Consider the following 12520-nt stretch of genomic DNA (forward strand, 5'->3'; position numbering starts at 1 on the left):
TCACGGAATGATCCTAGTCGTCGAAAATTCACGGAATGATCCTAGTCGTCGAAAATTCGGAGGTATGTACCTTAGGATTTAATAGTCACTGATTGAAAGAATTATCTTACTGAACCTGAATTATGTTAGTGTTATAGTTGTAAACATGAACTCTTGACTTTCATAGTACCACAAAATCTAAGCATCAAGAATTTATAGATAAATAATGAAGTTTCCTCAGTACGTTTCCTCTGGTTGTGCATCCATCTTCTCCTCTGTGAAGGAGATCTCTGGAGCGGTGTGGTAGCTCTCATCCTTCCCGTCCTCACGGTCACTCTTGGGGCTCTCCTGGACCTTCTCAACAGTCTTCTGGACAGGCTTCTACAGTTATGAAGAGAATTATAATGGTCATAAGCAGTGTTCTAACCAGACTGTCCTCTCAATTTTGTTTGACATAGTATCATGTCTCACACTAGCCTGGGTGCCATCCCTTTTGTAACGGGGCTCCTTGCACTCTCTACCTCGGAAAAAAAAAGGTACAAAATCAGCCTACCTTGGAGATGGCTGAAACAGCAGACTTCCTGGGGGGTCGTCTGTCCTCCTCCTCAGACGAACTACTGCTGGAGCTGGAGTTAGATCTGGATCGAGATCTGGACTGGGAGCTGGATCATGATGGAGAACGTAACATGGGGAAAACTCATTATGATGACTTAGGTATTTACCCAAAAATGCTCTCTGCATGATTAACAAGAAGTACAATAAGTTTTTTATTAAACTCAAAGGCATCCAGTGAAATTCTGTGCAGTAATACAAAAAATATTCTGGATGAAGAAATCTCTCTGATGTTGACATGTACTGCCATTTCTTAGTACATTTTTGTCATTAATTCATACCTGAAGCATTTGAAATTGCTCCAAAACAAGTTACCTAAGGAATCCTTTTAATTTTTGGTACCACCAATAAATAGCTAAAACTAGTCTACAATACAAAACAAGCAAGCTTTCTGTCAGCAACATCACATTTTTGGCCTAACAGATATCAGTATGCTATATATGGGATAGGGTTTATTCCACTCACTACATTTATTTAAATTTAAAAATGACCATGATAAGAATGTATTGACTGAAAATCCTGACCTTGAAGAACTGGACTGACTGCTGGAACTGTCCTTCCTGCGCCGACTGTTCTTCTCCAGAGCCACCTTCTTAGCCTTACGTGGCGGCAGAGGGTCATCACTTGTGGTCACAGTGTCCTTCATGTCTGCAGACTTCTGAAAACGAACAATCAGGGGACGAGATCAACTCAAGGTGACACAATTTGCATGTATATATTTTTCATCTAAAGCAATTTTCACAGGTTACAACCTTGCAAATTACTGTCATTTCTAATGACCTAGTACTGATAGCTGTTAGAAGCTTTCAGCAGACTTGATATTTTTGCACTGAAATGCACATACATTGTATCTACTCCCACCTAGTACATCTGATTGTACTGTATATATCAGTTGGTCAGTCAAAAATGTGTTGAGCTAAAAATTAGGCCAGGCAATTTTCTTATTTTGAAAGATGGTACCATCAAATCAAAACATTCTACAGTACATGCAAAAACTCTAAACCTGCGTTAGAACTAGAAAGACAGCCAACATTTTGCAAGACACCGTGACTACCCTTAACTGTCAATAGTTCACAGAAATGCAATTAACATTTCTATGAATAGCCTGAGTGCAATGACCCACAAACCTATTTCATCCCTCAAAATAGCCTGACCAAATACTGCAGCACAGAGCAAAGCAAATAGAAAGGGGACACCGATTGCCCTGCTGAACCAAGTTCTGCTTTGTAAACATGAAAAAATGCAGTGATAAACATGTGAAAGAAAAAAGCCTGCATATTAAATATTCATGTGGGTAGCTTGTAGCAGACAATTAGGTTGTTGGCAAGTGTGACAGATGTGTCAAAAGCACCAGTCTATCTCCACTGCATGTCGACAAACTATTGATTTTAGCCCACAAGCTTATTAGCCAAATTGCTTGTCTACATTCCGTGAAGAAACTGCCCACATATTTTTTTCAGCAGCAGCCTAAGAAGACATGAGAGTTTATGGAGGATTAGATGGACACCAGCTAAAAGCCGAGGGATTTTAAGGTCAAGAATTTGACCTTCATGATGCAGTTTGCCAAAGAGTTATTACACGCAAGTACTAGTACTTGACGTAACACGCCAAATGATATAGACTAAATGCACAGGAGGTTACTATATTATATAACATGAACTGGGCAATAGGATATATGGAATACAAAGAGTGTTAGAATGTAGTTGGAGGTAACATGTGAACCATGCATGACAAGTACATGGAGTTTTGGTAAGAACAGAACTGCTGTGAATACAGCAGCAAAGGTATGAAGTTAAATATACCACAGAGTATAGTTATCAGTGGCTGACTGCAAATATGTTCATGCATTATAAAAACAATAATGGAACAATGCTGGTTTAGTAGGCTGAGGGTATGCATGCAAATTAGAACAGTTGCAAATCATGCAAACTGAATGACAAGAAAACAGTTATTATTGCAAGCCCGTGGGAGAGACATGGTATGATTTGAATGAGACAACTGGTAAGGCAAAATCCCATTAGTTCAAGCTGGGCAAATGAAAGAACACTAGAAAAGAGAACAATGGTCTATAAATATAATTCAACAAAGGAAATACATCATTCATTATTATCATAGATTCGGTAATTTGAAGGCATGGTATAAATGCAAATCAACAAACAATTAAAAGCTGCAAAAGATACAATACTCATTGTACTCGTCAGTAGATGTACAGATATATTGACAATTTGTACATGCAGGGCTGAGGTAAGATACTGAATATTGCACATGCAGGCATGAGGTAAGGCATTGAACATTGCACATGCAGAAATAAGGTAAGTTGTTGATATTGCACATGCAGGTACAAGGTAAGGCTACCTGTGGGGTATCTTCTGGTTCAGCCTGTACTTTGGTCTCTTCCTCTCTCTCAGACTCTTTGCCAGAGGGAGGGTCCTCAATCATCGGATCAGCCGACTCTTTTTCCTCTTCTACCCCTTTCTCCCCTGGAGGCTGCTCCCGCTGTTCAACAGGCTCTTCCTCCTCTTGTTGTAGCTCTGATTGGCTAAAGATAACCACTTTAGCTTCTGTGTCTTCTGGTTGGTCAGGTTCAGCCTCTTCTGCTGTGGCCTCTTCAGGACTGTAGCTCAGCTCTGGAGGCTCTTCTGGGGGGTCAGCTGATGTCTCCTGTGGGATGTCAACTTTGACCTCTTCTGGAGGGTCAACTCTGACCTCTTCTGGAGGGTCAACTTCGACCTCTCTTGGAGGGTCAGCTGCGATCTCTTCTGGAAGGTCAACCTCAACCTCTTCTGGAGGGACAACTCTGACCTCCTCTGGAGGGTCAACCTCAATGACTTCTGGAGGTGGCACCACAGTGTCTTCTGGGGGGTCAACTTCAACCACCTCAGGGGGGGTAGGCTCTTCTTGTTGCGGAGGATCGACCACCAGCTCCTGGGGTCCCGAGGGGGGGTCTGGTGACGGCTGAGGGGGCTCAGCTACTGGTTCTGGGGGGGTCTCCTTAGTGACTGTCTCCTGCTGTTGGAAGACAGTTTCAGGGAGGGGGTCTACTTCAGCAACTTCTGCTCTTTCCTGGAACAAAGAAGGTAATCATGCACACTCACTACAAGTCAACTACAAGAGAGAATACAGCATTCATTCATTCAAGTGCATGATGGTGTTTTAGTATATGTGCACTGATTGTATATATATATATAATGGTAAATCAGTCCATAGAATCAATGGCCCATAAAAACAATTATAGTATACATATTACTGTAGGTTAAACTTATGCCTTTTTATCATTGCAAACCATAAACTATACACATGCTTGGTTCAACCTTTAACATGCTGAATTCCCTGTGAGGAAGCAATTTGGAGGCATGAACTAGAGGTTACTCACAGTAAAATGATACTGAAACAATGTCAAAACTTGTCAAGCAGCCATTGGACATACTATAAACATCCTGATACTAAACGTCACACTAACAATAACAAATGTATATGTTGATACACACTGGTTCCAAATCAATAGAAATGTATAGATCATTATCAAACGCATACTGTAGTTGCCTGCCTCTTGGACACTTGTATCCACCTGGTTTCCCAAGCCTAGACTATTTCCAACATCTGTCCCGGACGTAATTTGTCATCTCCCAGAAAAGAAAATACCCCTGGGAACATCTTATCTGATATAGGCACCTATAGCCAGCTGCCTAGTACAGGTACCCACGGTATGTCTGTTACCACACTGTACCCCTAATTATCATACATCCCAACAGTTTTGTCTCCATTAAGAAATAGCTCACTATGAAATTAACAGTCATTAATATTGCTGAATAGATCTTCACCATGACTGTTCAGTTTCAAGCCCTTGACAATTATGATAAAGTTGTGGATGAAATGAGCTGACACATCCTGTTCAACATGACAGCGCACTGGGATCTCCACACTGAAGCATGCTTCATGTCTAGCATATCAATTACCTGTGCTGAACGATTAAAGACGTCCCAGACACATCATGTTTATACCCTTTTTGGTATTCCACTGAAGGCTGCCAGACTGAGTTTAGATCTGAAACTCTGTTCACAAGATGTTAAGCTTCGAAACCCAAGTTTATCCAACTGTGATTGCGTTACAGATAGTATGGGAAAGCATGTTATGACTTATAGGTTTGTGCTATTTGTGTATCATTTCAGTGCATGTTACACGTTGGCCTCCTAGGTTTTCTAAAATTTCGCATCTGGATTTGCCCTGAAATGATATCAAATTTGAAGTGTATACTGTATACATGTACACCAACATGATGGAATCATATGGTGGAATGAATGAAGAGCAAACCCAATTCTACATTGCCAATTGCAATTTGTAGGGGATCGAATTCATCTATATACTATGTTCGAGTAATAAGTTTAAATGATCTAGATTACTTACCCTCTATTTCCTCTGAAGTTGGCAGTACATACAGAGATCATTTGTCAATTTGACACTACACAGAGAGGTCTACTGCATTACAGATTATATGTAGCTTTATGTGCCTAGTCACGTTGGAATCCCTGGGACAGTAACCCCCGACCTTTAGACTTTCTGACATCTCTCCATCCACCAGAAATTTAAGCTGGCTTCTGACATTTGGTACCCTATAATCATTGCCCAACAGATATCATTTTATAACTAAAAAATTATGTTACAAGTCAGAGCAAGATTACAACTTAAAATTCATACAAATTGTTGCAGTTTTTCATTTGTTGCCACATGAAGCTGAATATAGGATGTTGCCATGATTAATCAATAATGATATTTATCAATATATACAGAAGAAATCAGGTGGGAATAGTGAAATGGTGTCTGCAAAACGTCAGCCTTTTCACAAATTGAACCACCTGCACTTTTGAACTAATCCTGTAATGCTAGTTAAGCTTCATGCATAGAAATGCTGTCATGAACCAAATGGCAAATTGGCAAGAAATATTATGAAGAATTCATAACTGAACCTTTTCCCTTGCAGAAGACAATGATTATCTAAGAACTTAAGAATGACTTTGAGATAAAAGGAAAGTTACTTAGTAGTACCACCAGAACGAAAAAGAACCTATACTTACAACGATGCAGACGTGTGAAGCTATTCTTTTGTCTGGTCTCGTGAAAACGCAGTGTCATGAAGACCATGTTATCATTGGCAAGTTCTGTTATACATTCACCCAATATGGCGAGACAGAATCTTAGACCATAGTTCAACGTACCTCAGTCTCAAGTTCCATTCGGACTGGGTATACACACTTACTATATCTAGGTATTCTGCTTACTGGGTGTATCTATTTCATTAAGATATTGTTTTCAGATATTATTTTAATCTATCTATAGATCACCCGAGTGGAAAAGACAAGACTAGATTGTTGCAGGTCCAAGATGGATACTACATGAGTTCTCTATCATAAATTGCAATTTGAATGCGTGAACATATCCCTTCTATGAGTAACGGTCAATTAGAACATGACACTTTTTTTTGCTTTTTAAGCTGAGAATTTGCAATGAAGCATTTTTTATGCCTCTGGTTATTTAGGAAATGTTGCAAACGACACTAATTACATCAAGGCTTGACTCTGCACTCTCCACATGCACACAAAAGCATTCAGAATGAAAAAACAGACGCTTTTCACATTCTCAATGCCTTTATTGTTGTTTCCACTTCTTTACAGGAAATCTTGCTGTCTTCAGTGCACAGTAAACATGAGTTTCTCTGTACAGTAGTTTGCAGCAACAGAACAGGATTTTGGAAAGTGCTACACCTCTTGTGGGACTTATAAAGCCCAAGCAGAGAGAACAGAGCAGCCTTAAAGCTTACTAAATATTTTCTTACAGGCATGTTGTGTTTTACAACAATTTTGCATGCAAAGATTAGATCAGAAATTTAGACTTATTTAGAGTGAAGAAATATTGCATGGCTTTTGATTCAAAGAGACGGGAAGACAAATGATGGTAAAAATCTTCAAGTTAAGAGAACGGCATTTTTAACTACAAAGAAAAACATTCCTCGACTAACAAATTTGTAACTAGATCATAGAAGATGATAAAGTTAACCAAAGTATGGCTTAGGTCCTTTTGCAACCACTCAAAACATTAAAAAGTCTATAGTTAAACTTAATATTTAGAACTTGAGCACATGACAATGCAATGCTCCTAAGAAATAATTTGACAGTTAAACTTGGGTTCTTACATGAATGTTCTGAATAACAAAGCACCAAGTTTTTCAAAATGTAACACAAACAGCTAACCCTAATCAGACCTACTAAGAAATATTTCCTATAAATAAAGTATAATTCAAAAAACTAGGAGTCATAAAACCTGGTTGATACCACCAGCACATCAACTGTTTTATGGCTTACTAGTATATATCTCTAAGTAAAGCTTTAACTAAAGCAACAGGCAACATTTCATGATGCAACATTATACATGTGCAACATACTTACATAGATAACCATTTAAAATGCCCATGCTATACAATGGCATAGAGTTCAGATTAGAGTTACCTCTGCAAACTTTTGTCAATATCAAATTGTACTGTTTACAGTTACCAAATAATGACATGGCTATTAGTACTGGCAAGACAAAATCCACAAACCATTGAGTGCTGTCAAACAACAACTCAAGTCAATATAAGCCTTCCACCAGTTGAAAAAGTTTCATAAAGCAGTACACTTTATATACATAGATAATTAATTTTCTGAATAAATCTCTGTGTTCTGGTGGAAGCCCATTATTTGTACATCTCCAACGTGTAGTCCAAATGTTAATGAAGAAAGTACTGTTTTGGAGTTATGCAACACTTCTTTTAATCTTGTTTCAGCTTTGTCTAGGAGCTATTTGCAAAACTAAAGCTGGTTTGGAAGAGCTAGATCAGGCATCAGTTCAGACTTCTCAAACCTGTCTTGTATAGGCTTCACCATTGTCTCCGACCAAAGTTACTTCAACTCTATGTTAACTTCTAACACTACTTGTCTAATTTAAAACTTGCATTCCTGTTTAACTGTAACTATACTAGTTCATGTATCAATCTACCTCAAGTACCATCACTGTTCACTTTAACCAGGGCTCGAAATTCATTTTTGGAAATAGGTGCACTGGTGCACCCAACCTAAAATATTGGGTCACAAAAAATTTTGGGGTGCACCATATTATATGAAATAGAATGTGAGCAAAACCAAGTTGCAAACCTTACTGCTCCTTTTCTGAGCGAGAATCTTACTGGTAATCTTTCTCACATTTTGATGTTTGAAGGTATGCTGTATACTACATTTAATATCTAAACATATATAAACTTAAAAAAAACTGGGTGCGCAGCTCCAAGTTTGGATGCACCAAGGTGAACATGTACCCAGTATTTCGAGCCCTGCTTGCTCTTCTTGTATGCTCTCATTTTTAACTGCATACGAGGGGGTGAGTGAAAAACTGAACAAGGCTGGTACCCAGGCTACAAACATCACACTAAACTGTCACAAAATAAAGCTATGGCTACCTAATGTATTGCAGTAAAACCTGCAGTAAACCTAGCTCACCTGGCATGTCCATCAAAATCTTCTCTTACCACAAATATCAAACTGATTACGAACTAAAATATAGGAACACACAATGTCTTCATAATAGACCATTCCATTTCAAAAGAAAGGGGGTGCCGGCAAGGTTCACTAAAGGATTAGAATAAGTGGTCTTTGGCATGTTGGAATCAGAAGGCAGTATATTATACCTGATGTGGCTGTACTGGCAGCTCTGGCTCTTTGTCTTCCTCTTTCTCTGCCTCTGCCTTAGCTCTCTGCAACCTATGGAGAGGGAAAAAGATGAAGATTTCAATTCATTGCCATCTGAGCATTACTGAACTAGATGCTCAGTTGAATATCTAGAATAGAATCTTCAATACCCTGGTTACTGCTTAGAATAGTTAAAGCAAAATCCATTGCCATTACCAATGTCTTCAGTGAATAGCCACTCCTACACCTGGGCTCAAAATACGTTTTTTGGAAAATTACCTGCACCAGAAAAATTTTGCCCACACTTATGGATATGGATCATACTAAAAACTGACAATTTAGAAACCATTGCCATTATTTCTTTTATATATCATAGATGGTAACAGTAAATGCAGCATGAAAAAGAAACATACGCCTACATTTTATATAAAAACCTAGTACATGGACCAGTGCAGGTTAGGTGCAGGCAGACATCAGAAATACCTGCACACCCCTAATTTTTACCTGCACTAAGGTGCACATGCACCCAGCATTTCCAGGCCTGGTACTGATTTACACCAGACTTTGTACCTTTTTTATTAAAAACACAAACCGCTGTCTCTCCTACCTGGGCTGTTTGACAGGCGGTTCCTCAGGTTCAGGCTCCTGTCTCTTCTGCTGCTCCAGTCGAGGTGGAGAAGACACCGGCACAGGTACTGGTACTGCCTGGGGGGCCTGGAAACAATCAGGACAAAGGTTTCAATTTTGTACCATATCCCAAAATCATTACAACATTTATGAAATCCTGAAAGCACTATAACTTTGTCACACCAAGAGAAACAAAGGAATCTTCTAGCACATTTCTTTTCTCATTTTTATTTCAGTCCATACCATAGGTATGCCCATAACATAGATATGGACGAAATATTATTTCTACTCATGATTCTTCTTCATCTCCTCCTGTCATGTCAAGCAGTGGGGACTACATGGGGGTATTGAAACACTTGATATTGAAGAGCACTACAACAAAAAGGTTGATATGGTGGAACAGTCCATTGTGGAATGAGGAGGGAGATGGACTGAAATATGTTGTATTTGCTCCTGAGCAAAAGTCCGCCTGTCCAGTTACAATGTAATTGACAGAAATGCTACATAGATTAGAGCTAATAGAGGGTTTTCTGTAAGCTGACCTGTTCTGAATGTGGCTGCAGTACAGGTGGAGGCTGGTCGTCTACCTGTGGAGGCAGTTTGGTCCTCTCTTCCTCCGCTGCCTTGGTCTCTGCCTTCTCTGCCTTTTTCCCTGTAGCTGGCTCACTTGGGGGAGGGGGAACTGTAGTGGTAGAGGCTGTAACCAAGAGAAAATATTTTGAAATAAACCTGCAAAACACTTCTTTTTTTTTTTTTAATGTAAATGTACTATTATATAGTCACCTATGGCATCTTGAAAAGAAGCAGCTGCAAATAACACTAAAACAAACTCTTGTGTTTGAAAATCAAATGTATAGCTACATGGGAAAAATGAAGAACACAGAACTTGTTACTTGTCTGTGATGGCGAAACATGGGGTGGAAATGTGAGACACTGAAGTACCTTGGTCCTGTTGTTGCCTTCTTTTCTCCTCGAGTTGTCTCCTGAGCAGCTCCTGCTGTTCTCTCATGTACTGCTGGATAAACTCATTTGCTCCTGTCTTCTCATCCTCAGCAATCTGCAACAAATGCATACATACATGTATAACTATAGCTGCAGCAAATGACAAATGGACAAGCAAAAGGAGTAAAGCAGGCTTTACCCCAGAGGTGTAGCCAAAAAAATGTCCCTAAAGGAAAATGTCTCTTGCTATGACCTCATTCATGCTCAATCAATCTACATGGATTCATTCAAGGCCACTTCTTACAATAATACAAATCCATCTTCCTAACAAATTGCATTGTTAATCAGTCACATATAGATTTCAGCAATGGCTTGGGACATAAAAACAAGGTTTACGTAATGAACTTCAAGGCTACCTAGTAAAACAAGGAAATACTCACAGCAAAATTTGGTTGGACACCTGCAATACAACAGGGAGGAAAAATGTTTTCATGATTGGTTGCAGCACAAAATTGCTAGAGAAATAGTGGGCATGCCACCAATATAAAATGACAAGTGTATATCAACTGTAAATATCCATGTGTAATAAAGGTGGTAAATAAAAGGAACGACTTGCACCCTGTCAAAATAATTTACAGTGCAAGTGGAATTTCTAAAATGAGCTTTATTTCATACATGTGTAAGTAAAATGTATTTTTAAGATAAAAAAAATAAAACTGTTCAGTGTCATTCCAAATAATTTACGTAAGGCCACTCAAACAACATCTACAAGTACAAACACTTTGCTACTAACTCATCAAGTCACTAATGATTTCACCATTGTGTAACCATATGATTTGCATGCAAGTGTGCAACAAGACCTCTTACGATTCTAAATGATATTTCATTGGTCACAGTGTGAGTCATTTCCATGGTGTTCACTGATGCGAATAATGATACCACACAACAGTGACAACAGCTGTCAAAAGCATGAAGTACAGACCACACACACACACTACTACAAACAATTCATAATGTAAGACTTACCTTCTTCTTTAACTGCTTTCTTCTGGAGGTTCTCAAACATCAACGCCTGGAGGGACACAGAAGATAGATTCACATGAGCTGAATGCCTGACAGAGACAGTAGTGTGTTCTAGAAACTGGTGAGAAAAATCAATACATCCAGATATACCCAGATCTACGGCTAATGGATATACAGCGAATGCAGGAATGCTCTGGCAAACTGAAGTCAGAAGGTCAGACTAGTGTACTACATGCACTACTAATACCCATTGGCTGATGAGTCTGAGATAAATTGACTACTAGTATCATGTGTTTTCCAGGCAAAAAGAAATTTCTCTAAGACTAAATTACCCGTAACACATTCTTCTTGGACATGTATGTACTTTTGGCCTAACTTCTTAAATGTTGATGCAACATAAAAGAACAATGTTATACACAATTTTTAGTTCCATAATTTAAGTGAAATTGTCTGATGTTATGTATGATTTTAGCATAATATTTTGCCAAAATCAGACAGTGCTGATATATTTGAAAAAGGATTTTTTTCCTTGAACAGGTTTGCTTGGTCTTGCATGTTACATTTCACAATTATAGTATCTTTTTTCTTTTCAAATTTGCACTGCCAATTACAAAATTATAGAACTTAATGTAATCATGTTCTAATACACTACTTGAAAACTAGGCGCTACACTATAACTAAAAGTTTAAACATGAATAATATGTCCTGGTTTGAAGAAAACATGACACGGTAAGGCCAAATAGTACTAGTAATTCAAAATCATCCAAAAACCTGGTTCTGGGATGACTATCTAAAAGAAATTTGCTCAGATTAGATAAAAGAAGACATGTGCCACACCCCTTACGATCTGTGGTATGGTCCATTTCCTCTGAAATAGACTTGTGTACAACAACTTACACAAGAAACAACGCGTCGCCTTGTAAAACTGGGAAGCATTAACCAACAATAAAAACCATTATTGCAATGGAGTATGGCAAATTGGTGACTAAAAAAATGCCAAGAAATGCAGAAAAACAAAGTATCAGAGCAAAATTCAGCGGCAACTTCTCCCCCAGGCTGCGATTTACCCAGTAATAGGGTCACACGAAATGAATATTTGATGATTTACGGGGTACATAACATGACCGATTTAGAGTAAGCATTTGGGACGACAATTCCTGGGCAAAGGCTACGAGCTGAGGGGAAATAGATTGACGTGGGACAGAAATAACTGTTGAGTGGACCCGGGAGCACGCGCCGACGCCATGATGGCGCAGTTCTGAACAAAGACAACGTGCAAAAACAATCACTAGATCGCTTGAGCTTCATCTTCCGACACAACGCCCCGCTCCCGGCTTCAAGGCCCAAAAACTGCACCAGAAACATCGCCAGCGCGGGTCTCTGAGGTAAAACAAGGGTGTGTGGACCAAACCTGCTTGAGCCTCTTGACAAGTTCGTTCTTTGAACCGCTTTTGGACAGTCCTCGCGACTCGAGGGCGGCCTTGAGGTCCACAACGCGCAGTTGGTTCAGCGGTTTGCCGTCCAATAGCAGTTGTTCGTCCGCCATATTGAATCCGAATGCACGCCGAAATGTCCGGGATTACGCCGATTCATTCCGGACATTACCGAACGGAACGACACCG

At 39.3% G+C, this 12520-nt stretch overlaps 1 protein-coding gene across 1 annotated transcript in view; it reads right to left on the minus strand.

Moving 5' to 3' along the window:
* The window catches only part of LOC109482075 (apoptotic chromatin condensation inducer in the nucleus-like), a 19650-nt gene extending 7172 nt beyond the window's left edge, over positions 1-12478 (minus strand). The window contains exons 1-11 of the mRNA XM_019784735.1: positions 12310-12478; positions 10902-10947; positions 10316-10335; positions 9876-9990; positions 9476-9630; positions 8914-9020; positions 8306-8378; positions 2947-3654; positions 1116-1249; positions 533-641; positions 224-360 (exon numbers count right to left, since the gene is read on the minus strand). Of these exons, the coding sequence (XP_019640294.1) occupies positions 224-360; positions 533-641; positions 1116-1249; positions 2947-3654; positions 8306-8378; positions 8914-9020; positions 9476-9630; positions 9876-9990; positions 10316-10335; positions 10902-10947; positions 12310-12444 (1739 nt within the window). The 5' untranslated portion in view covers positions 12445-12478. The remainder of the gene's footprint in view (positions 1-223; positions 361-532; positions 642-1115; positions 1250-2946; positions 3655-8305; positions 8379-8913; positions 9021-9475; positions 9631-9875; positions 9991-10315; positions 10336-10901; positions 10948-12309) is intronic.
* Positions 12479-12520: the final 42 nt, after the last annotated feature.

The sequence above is a fragment of the Branchiostoma belcheri genome, unplaced genomic scaffold, assembly GCF_001625305.1.
Source record: "Branchiostoma belcheri isolate BF01 breed outbred unplaced genomic scaffold, Haploidv18h27 scaffold59, whole genome shotgun sequence".
Classification (NCBI taxonomy): Eukaryota; Metazoa; Chordata; class Leptocardii; order Amphioxiformes; family Branchiostomatidae; genus Branchiostoma; species Branchiostoma belcheri.